The 10,684-nt window shown below is 30.8% G+C and overlaps 1 protein-coding gene across 1 annotated transcript in view; it reads left to right on the forward strand.

Moving 5' to 3' along the window:
* LOC127729338 (xanthine dehydrogenase/oxidase-like) overlaps window positions 1-7,231 on the forward strand; it is a 65,592-nt gene extending 58,361 nt beyond the window's left edge. The window contains exons 31-33 of the mRNA XM_052237095.1: window positions 1,883-2,050; window positions 3,075-3,242; window positions 4,157-7,231. Coding sequence (XP_052093055.1) covers window positions 1,883-2,050; window positions 3,075-3,242; window positions 4,157-4,201 — 381 coding nt within the window. The 3' untranslated portion in view covers window positions 4,202-7,231. The remainder of the gene's footprint in view (window positions 1-1,882; window positions 2,051-3,074; window positions 3,243-4,156) is intronic.
* The last annotated feature ends 3,453 nt before the right edge of the window (window positions 7,232-10,684 follow it).

The raw sequence follows: 10,684 nt of genomic DNA on the forward strand, positions 1-10,684 counted from the left end.
GAGCTGATTTTTAGTATGTGAGTTAACTATGATGAGTTACAGATTGAGTTTATTTTTGGTTCCGCTCTGCTGATTTTTGCAGAAACAACGATATCTGGTTCTGCACCACTGATTTGTGCCGAAATTACGGGCTTTGAACTTTGGGAAAATATCAATTATACAGACTTTCATTCTCAAATTTCCACTCCAAAAATGGCTTCAAGCTTTTGATGCGAGTGGGGCCATTTGCGTTGTTCCGACACATCTAGTTTCAATTTATTATACTGATTCTACAATATTATTCTTAGATGAAATTGGATGTAATTTATTTGAATACTAATGGTAATGATTGCAATTTTGATTGATTAAAATCTTAACACAGTGGATACCAACTTATATTTAACTGTAGTAAGTAAAATTTGGGCAGTTCAGTAACTATAAAAAAATAATAAACTTGCTCCATAAAATGCATCTAATTTTAAAAGAGCAGAGATCACCAAAGAAGATATTTCAAGGGTGGAGCTTATAAAATAATTACAGTATTTCACCCTTTATAAAAATATTTTAAATTTTATACCTTTTGCAATACACTTTAATATATACCTGTATGCATTTTGATGTGTGTACAAAAGGCATGTATCTTAATTTTATAACAAAAAAGTTAAAATTTAATTATGATCTATCAAGGGTATACTGATTCTATCAAGTTTATACAGATTTTTTAGTTATTTCCCCAAAAAATTTCATATAATCTCTAAATTCATTTTGTTTTTCTTTGTTGACATATTTGTTTGTTATTATAGTGATTGAGATTATAACACAATGTTGACTGCTGTACTTCAATTTTTGACCTGATGATTTTCTATAAATTGTTTGAAATTTCACAGTGATAACATAATCTAACTTTGTTTAAACCTGTTTATTTACTTTTGACTTTAATTATTTATCCCTTGTAATTTTTTATTAACTGTGTATTTGCATTCAGGTGTCACAGGTCAAATTTATTCGTTCATTGTGAGTTAATTTACGTTTTTTTAATGGGTTAAGCCTTCCAATTGATATTTTATAGTGTGTTTTTCTATGTTGTGATGTTATACTATTGTTTCAGAAAAGGGAGAAGGTTTGGTACCATTAAAACGTTTAATCCCACTGCAAATGTTTGCACCTGTCCTAAGTCAGGAATCTGATTACAGTAGTTGTCGTCTGTTTATGTAGTTCATACGTGTTTCTCGTTTCTCGTTTTTATATAGATTAGACCGTTGGTTTTTCCGTTTGAATGGTTTTACACTAGTAATTTTTTGGGGCCCTTTATAGCTTGCTGTTCGGTGTGAGCCAATGCTCCGTGTTGAAGGCCGTACCTTGACCTATAATGGTTTACTTTTATAAATTGTAACTTGGATGGAGAGTTGTCTCATTGGCACTGATACCACATCTTCCTATATCTATTGTTCACACATTGTTGTCAATATAATGGAATTTTATGCGACTGTCATACAAGTGAGAGGTTTAGCTAGCTTTAAAACTAGGTTTAATCCATCATTTTCTACATAAGAAAATGCCTGTACCAAGTCAGGAATATGACAGTTGTTTTCCATTCGTTTGATGTGTTTGAGCTTTTGATTTTGCCGATTGTTAAGGGACTTTCCGTTTTGAATTTTCCTTGGAGTTCGGTATTTTTGTTGTTTTACTTTTTTCAAGGTTAATGCTGAGATAATCAAGAGGGGTGCTGAAAATTTAAGGGATGGTGCTAAACATTAAAGGGTGGAGGAGTACCATCTTAAATGGCATGTGGTGATCCCTGAAGAGTTTCAAACATCAAAGTATTTTGTATATTTGTCTATAATATATAAATATATAAATAGTTTATGCATACATATTATAGTTATAACTATTTATATTAAAGGGATATGGATTGATGACAAGTGAAGCTATTTACCTGAAGCCAAATGGTCAGGTCAAGAATTCAGGACCTCTGGACTACAAAATCCCAGGAGTGAGGAACATACCCAGAAAACTTAATGTTACATTGTTGAAAGACAATAGATTTAAAAAGTCACTTTATTCTGCAAAGGTATGCTGAAGTTGAATTATTGTGAAGGATGCAAAAAACATTTTTCAAAAGGCAAAAAGATGTTTAGATATGAAAAATACTCATTTATCTCAGTCTAATTGATATATCAATGAGAAGAAGGACAACAGCTTTTTATTTGTTTCATCTACAAATGCTGTAATTTAGATAAAAAGGCTTGAAACTCATCACCAGTTACCATGGTTAATTGTTATCACTTTTTGACTCAGATAACTTCAAAAAAAATCATTTTTCTGCTATGTCATCAGCTATTGTATTGAGATATGGAGCTGATTCTTTGTACTTTATTTGTAATCAGAAGTTACAGATTATTTATAACGAAAAGTATGATTTACCTGCTATTCAATTTATTTCAGGTTAGGCTTGATAAGAGGAGCTCTTGTCTAGATCTGTATTTATTGATTAAATAAAAAAAGCGTTTCTGCATGTAAATAGTGTCAATATGTAAATGTAGGGAATGATTTTAGATGTATCTACTATATCCTGCTTTGAAGATGGGGGTATAAAGTTCTGCACATGTCAGTCCTTTCATTTGTTCATGACATTTTTGTTTAAACATGAGCTGCATCAGATAGAAATGGACCAGCTCACATGATGATTAAAGATAACCACTAGACCAAATATTTAGAAATGAACACAATGTCATGGCTTATTAAATAAGTTAATGTTTGATTTGATAATTTTGTCATTTAATGATAAAGAGTTATGTCCCATATTTACCTTAAAATTAGATTTCTTTAGTTGCAGGGTTATAATTAAAGACAATGACATGGACCATATTGTTCAATGTTTATTTCAGAATTTTTAAAAGTAAGAAATAGTTTATTTTTGCATATAAAGCACTGAAAAGAGACTTTATAAATTGATGATGAAAAAGATAGTTGTGATGATCCAAAATTGTTGAGTAGTGAACCAAAAAAGTACATTTCACAAATACAAACATTAAACCACAGACAGTTTTTTCATTTGCATAATTTTCCTAATTTATGATTTTGTTTGATTTTAGGGATGTGGTGAACCGCCATTACTGTTAGGTGTGTCTGTTCATGAAGCATTACAGGAAGCAGTAATGGCTGCCAGAAAGGATTCTGGGAAAGATGGATACTACCAACTACCATGCCCAGCTACTGTTGATAAGATAAGGATGGCATGTGGTGATGCAATAAGTCAACAGGTAATAATAACCTCAGTTTTATGTACCCTACAAATCGACAAATATTTCAAAAAACAAATAATGAAAAGTCTTTTAAGGGCCTATTTTTAATCCATCAGAATAATTATGTTTGATCATCTTGACCTGACCATCAAGCATGGAAGTCATCATTACTTAATAAAGGCAACAGTAGTATACTGCTGTTCAATAGTCATAAATCGATTAAGCGAAAACACCCTGTTTACAAACTAAAATGTAAATATATTTCTCAAAAACTGCAAAAATGTAATTTTAATGGTTATACCTCTAGATATATACCTGAGTACTTGTGTTCATCTCAAATATTTTGCTTGAAGAAATAACATGAAAATAAGTCCTTTAATTAATGATTCATGATAATAAGTTCACGGATTTCACGTACTCCATCTGTGTTTAAAGTTTTATCACTGACAAGTCAACATCTGGTTTTGGAAAATGTTTGCTTTAAAACAAAAGTAAATTTTCTTTGAGAGTTAGTGCATTAATAAAGAGGATAGCCATGATAGTCCAATGATGTTCCACACTCCATACTATACATTGTCAGTTAAATGAATTCCTTTAAATATATAAGTAACTTTCAGTTCATTTTAAAGTCATTGCCCTTGATTCCCCCATAATTACCTTAATTCCCTCTAAGTACATTGTCCAAAAGAGGTTGAAAACAGGATTGATAGAAATGTCTGGCTTACTGAAACTTTTGTGTTGAAGCCCTACTATCTGATGGATAAAATTTCCTGTAAATGAAAATACTATGTTTTGGTACAAAAATAATATTAAGGTATCTTGATTCCTAGGGCTGGGCTTATTATTAAACATGTTAAAAAGGTAATTAGTTTTGGAGACTTTTTAATCTAGTTTTATCATTCTCAATGTTGACCAAATGTTTTCTATTGCAGTGTGACAAGCAGTTGAAACCTTCTGAGGAGTTTATCCTGTATTAATTTTGGAGGACTTATTAAAAAGCTGCAACAGTATTTTTTTGTGTATTTCTATAGTTCTATAATTCATTTCAGGTAATTAGACTTGATAGACTGATAAGTATGGCAATTTTATTTGATAGAATATATAATTGAGTTTAAAGATAGATGCTACACAGTTTAATTGATATATTGAAGCCTTGGCTAATGTATATTTTGTTTGTTTTGTTATTCCTGTCAACATGGTCATTGCTTACAATATAAAACTGTGCTGTTTCTTTAGTGATATAGTATTGTTTGTTTTTTGTAAATGCACCCTGTTTCTTTGTGTTTTATGAAACAAAGAGGGGGAATCTATTTTCCTTTTTGATTTATATTTTCTTGTGTGATATAAAGTAACTTGTGAATGTATACTTACCAAAATGGTTGTGATACATACAATTATTATTAGCCTTATCACCTATTTTTAAATCTTTTTTATTTGAGTCAATATATTGACATAAACAGTTTTGTAATTTAATAATACGGTCAGAATTTCTTCGATTTTCCTTTTTTTTACTGTTATCCCATGAAAAAAAGCTTACAAAAAATTTGGATTGCAACATAAACTGGTCTTTAAGGAAGACAATCAGATTTATTTTCTTTTAAAAATTTATTCCCGTAATAGTAAAATATATGGTGTTCAGGAGGTAATTCTTGATATTCATCTCATAGAAAAAACATTGATTTCAAAGAACAATACTGTCTCATGGGAACACACACTAGGAAACGTTAAAGAAAATTCCCCATGTTTTCACTACAAATTTATATATTTAAGCTATATTTTAGCTAGTAACCTTGTGTGTCAAAAATTTTAGAATTTTTTTTACTAATGACTAGTAAATGCATGCCAACTTGAAAGATGAATATTAACAATAAAGCTTCACTTAGGGACATTTATTAATACATTATCATTGACTTTAAACATTATTCTTTCCATTTTATAATTAATCCCTGTTGCAATAGTATATCCGTACTCAAAGACATTGAAGATAAACCAATTACTGGTAAGAAAGCATGACAAACTAGAATTTGCCCTCACTGGTAACAAAAAATTCTAAAATATCTTTATTCCCCTTTTGGTGCAAAAACAATAACTTCAAATGGTAGTTTAGTTTACCAGTTTTTTTTTCAAAGTAATTATATTTTTGTTAGTGATTGTTTCAATGTCATTTAATCTGGATGCTTTAACTGTATTCTCTGTACTATATCTTTTTGTCTAAGATCTTTTAAATGAAAGCGTTTAGTGGGCATTTTCTGTTGTATTTTGTTTATTGTTATTTTAAATGTTGTTTTTGTGATACTATTATATTTAGTCAATAATATTATATTAGGTCAATTTTGAATGATTACTTTAAAATGTTCTTGAACAAATCTTAACTAAAGTGATAACAGTTTAACACTAGGTTATAATGGGTGTAAAATTGGAATTTATGATTTGAAAATTTAGTGACAGGCATGAAACAAATATTTATTCATTAATATTCATTAACTTTTGAATAAGTAGCATTTAGGCCATTTAGGTAGACAGGAGATAGGGATCTTGACCCCTGACTAGCCAATGAAACTTTTACAAAATATTTTTCAGAAAATGCTTTGTGCATCATTTCATCTGTTTTATTTTGGATTCAAATTCATTTTTAAGAATCACATAAAAAAAGACTAAATTGTGCCATATTTACACTTTTTTTGCCCTCATTTTCTCATCATTTCCAGCTTAATAATTAGTCACCCCCAGCCAGACCAACTTGGTTAAGGGAAACCTATTTTGTTATGAAGGGTACTCCTTGCATAGCTTGTTTATACTGCAAATAGCATTGTAAGGCAAAAACTGCCATCTCCTGAGACATACTGGGCTAAGTTTATTTGGGGAATCATTTTCCGATATGAATCGATCATAATGGTTAGTTGTATTTGTTTGAGAGACTAAAGATTTATTCATATCTGTTTACATACATTTTATTGTAGTTATTGCTTGTACTTATTTTGATTGTTACAGTTTTTTGCTGATGATTATTGTAATTGTTATAATTTTTAATTTGTTTTTCATTACTATTACCCAAATTATTTGTTTTGTCAAAACAATTATATAGACTAGTCAATTTTATTACAAATTTTACACAATTATATATTTATTAACTCAATTGCATTATTTTGATAATAACCAATTGAAGGAAATTATTACTTTCGGCCTTATTTATATTCAAGAAGGAGGAGAACTATATTAATACTGTAAATTCAGAAATTATTGACTGTATTCTTTTTTTTTGCAATGTTATGAGTTTACTAAAGATATCTTTAAGGAAATGTCTTATAAGATTTATTTTCAAGATAACAATTACACAAGCTGTACATATTTTTCCAGCAATGGGAATTAAATGGAGTCAGCTCTGTGCTAGTATTCTATTAGCTTTAGGTTATGTATATCATATCAGAGATCTTCCTCAAAAGCTTGATATTGGGTCAGGCAGACTGAGTAGGAGGACTAAATGTCAAAAGTCTCATCTTCTTTCTGTCTTCAAAATTTATTTAAGAAAATGTCCTCTTTTCTAATTTTTTGAGATTGAACAATATATATTGAGATATGAAACAGCACAATTTTCCATTTTTCACAAAAGAAATCAGACAAGAACTAGAAAGCTTTTGATATTTCCAGGTATTTTGCAACTTTTTTGAATTATTCAAATAGTTTTTTTGTTCATGAAATTTAGCACCATCCTTATGAAAATATTAAACTTGCTGGACAGTTATCAGTAATTGGTAATGTAAACAAATCTGATATTGTTAGGATAAGTCTTATATTATCGATATTTTACTTTGGACAGCCTTATATGCAAGGTGTGATTATAAAATTTTTGTATATGAAATTTCATTCTAAAAGAATCACAATAATAAATGCAAGGCTCAATTTCTGAATTTACAGTTAATATCTATAAAACTACCTCTTTCACAAATATTCCCATTTTCTATATGTAAGCAGATGTTATTATGAGTAAAATAAAATTTGGTACCATATTTTTCAGATGTTATATCTTTGTATTGGATGTTATTTGTCAAAACATGAATTTTACGCTCATGACCAAAAGTGAGGAAAGTTATAATAAAAAATGCCTAATAAAAAAGCCAAAACCATCTTCGGTAAGCATTGCCCAAAATAGTTGCAAGTTGCAACCTAGGTTTTAGTATGATACACTTTGTTTATAAATTTCCAACAAAATGTATCAATTAAATCATGTCCATAAAAACATTTGTTGCTGGTCAGATGGTACATTCTGGGATTAATATTCCATCAGCGAAGGTAAACACACCCAGTGGTACTAAGAATGACAAATGATAAAGATTTTTCCGGACACAACACATTTTCTTAAGTCCCCATCATCAGTAATGCTCATTACCTAAACTTAGGAAAGTCAAGAAATACTAAAATGTTTCAGACCATTGATCCAAAAAGAGCCTAAATACAGCATCTAAAAGATCAGCTTTGCTTGAGGAAGTTGCATCCTTAGTTTTAACATAATTACATTATTTAAAAAAATATACATGTGTAGCTTTTTCTTCATCCTTCTTTTTTCTCAGAAGTAAATTTTTTTTTACTGGGAAAGCTAAAGGGTCATTCCTGCAAATACAACATGGATGTAGTCGGAGAACAATAGACTTTTTGTCCTAATACTAACTAGTAAGGTGTAAATCCATTACATGAAAATATCAACTGTTAGTTGTTAATTCATTTCATCCAAGTGTCAACTGTCGGGTGAAATATTTCTACACCCCATTACTATAATTACATTAACGGTACCAATTTTGCTCCGCCTTATGCGCATTTTGACAATACATGTCTCTTCAGTGATGCTGGAGGCCAAAATATTTGAAAATCAAAAGCTTATTGGAACAATGAAGAGCTTTTTATAAACCAAAAAGGACATATAAAAATTTCAAAATGTTCACTTTCTAAACGTTTGCCTTCCTCAGCTCATTACTGATGACTTTTTTTGCGACTTTTGACCCAAACAGGAAGTTGTCTAAGTGACTGTTTTTTCGGAAATTGGCTGAATAGCGATAAGGTGTATAGTCAGTACTTGTCGGCAATAACAAAAGCATTACGACAAAGGAGATGCATATCTTAAATAATTTCCTATTTCAAACCCCTCTGTATTTTGTAGTTATTTGTATTCAATTGGACAGGCACTGTTAAAAAAAAACAGCCAAAAAAAATACCAAAGGACCTATAAAATCCGAAGTCGAAGATTCATACGTCACTGATGAGTCTTTTGTAGACGAAACGAGCGTCTGGCTTACAAAATTTTAATCCTGGTATCTATGATGAGTTTATTATGGACAAACAATACTGTTGCCAAACTAATACAAAATAATACAAATCAACAGTCTACAACACACGACACTGAAAACCAAAGTTTGTACAACAGGAACCCCATCATTTTGATGTGGGACCCGGTATTCGGCAGACAGTTCCTGGTAGACTCGACTAGTGACATCTGTCGTGTTGCTCATTACAAAGAATTACCCTTTGGTAAGTCCCAGTCGGGGATAGTCATAAATTCGGAACAAGAACTAGTATACATATCCTTGGACGAAATGAGAACTTGATTGTGGTTGCTACCAATCGGACATATATGTGGTTATGTGTTACGCCGATACTGAACAAGTCAAGACAAAAAAAGACAATTATATATATTATCGTTTCGGAAAACACCGATAAATCAACCTACCCGTCAGTATGTCCGTAATTCCGTTTATTGCTAATAAACGGTTAACCCGAATAATTCAGTCGTTATATTCCGCTGATCTACGATTACTCCTCGCAAGTAGGAGAGATCGATTACGGGGAGGGACTGAATTATTCGGGTTAATAAACGGTCTAAATGTGAAAACCGTTTTTTATTACATGCATATTCATAAGTTGTCTGTATCCTTGTAATTTGGTCTTTAGATTGGAATTTTGTATCAATGACAATTATTATCTGTGTGTGTTACATTTTAATGTTGTGTTTTTGTTGTGTCGTTGTTCTTCTCTTATATTTGATGCGTTTCCCTCAGTTTTAGTTTGTAACCCGGATTTGTTTTTATCTCTATCGATTTATGAGTTTTCGAACAGCGGTATACTACTGTTGCCTTTATATATCACATTTTGTTATTTATTTATTGGAGCATTTCCATTAGAAATTATACTTCAATAATACATTTTGCCTGGATATAATTTTAATTAAAGATTTTAACTTTGTTTTCATGTGAAAAAAAACCGTCAAACAAATAACAATACATGTAAAAAAATATGTTAAAAAATGTATGTTATGGCAAATAAAGGCAACAGTAGTATACCGCTGGTCGAAACTCATAAATCGATAGAGATCAAACATAAGAGGAGAACAACATTAAAATGTAACACACACAGAAACGAACTATAATATAACAATGGCCATTTTCCTGACTTGGTACAGGACATTTTAAGAAAAAATTGGTGGGTTGAACCTGGTTTTGTGGCATGCAAAACCTCCCGCTTTAATGGCAACGTCAAACACAACACCAAAACGACGGGAGAACATATCGGACAAAGAAACACACGAATAATAGCTAACAAAAGGTACTAGGCTTAAAATTCAATACGCCAGACGTGCGTCTCGTCCACACAAGACCATCCAGTGACGCTCAGATGAAAAAAGCTTGAAAGCCAAAACAAGTACAAAGCCGAAGAGCACCGAGGACCAAAATTTCCAAAAAGGTGCGCCTAACACGGCCAGGGTTTTCTGCCTGGGACAAGAACATCCTTATTATTAAGAATAATTTATAATTTTGCAAACAGTAAATCTCATAAAATGACTATATAATAGATAAACATGATAAAACCAAAGTGGGGACTATCTACAGAATAAAAACGGATACATAACATAAAACAACTTAATCCAACATATAAAAATACACAGCCGAGTTAGCCAAAGCATCAACGCACAAAGTGACGTCACATTTGAAATTCTAAAAAAAAACACACAAAGTGACGTCACATTTGAATTTGTAAAAATATTTCCCAAAAAATAAGATAGGATTAGGATTGATTCAAGATTAGATTTGTAATACTGACATTACATTTATTAATAACAATGAAAATTACAATACTTATAATATCAAATTGTGGTAGTAATTAGATAATTAATTTTATTATCTAGCTATGTCGGTGTTTCTTCTGAATCAAACTGTAAACCGAAACTGTGAAGTCGTCCATCTGTGTCAATATTGTGGAAAAGATCAAGGTATGAAGCAGTCCTTCTAGTATCAGTAGTATCCTTAATTTCAAGTTCACTGGGATATATGAGATGTAAGTATTGGCTGAAATATGGGTTATTCAATGATAGAACATCATCAATATATCGGAAAGTAAAATTAAAGAATTTCGAAAGGTGCTTTTTCTTTTTGTCTTTTAGAAGGTTCTGAATGAATTCTGCTTCATACGAGTAC

The sequence above is a fragment of the Mytilus californianus genome, unplaced genomic scaffold (assembly GCF_021869535.1).
Source record: "Mytilus californianus isolate M0D057914Y unplaced genomic scaffold, xbMytCali1.0.p SCAF_2, whole genome shotgun sequence".
Lineage (NCBI taxonomy): Eukaryota > Metazoa > Mollusca > Bivalvia > Mytilida > Mytilidae > Mytilus > Mytilus californianus.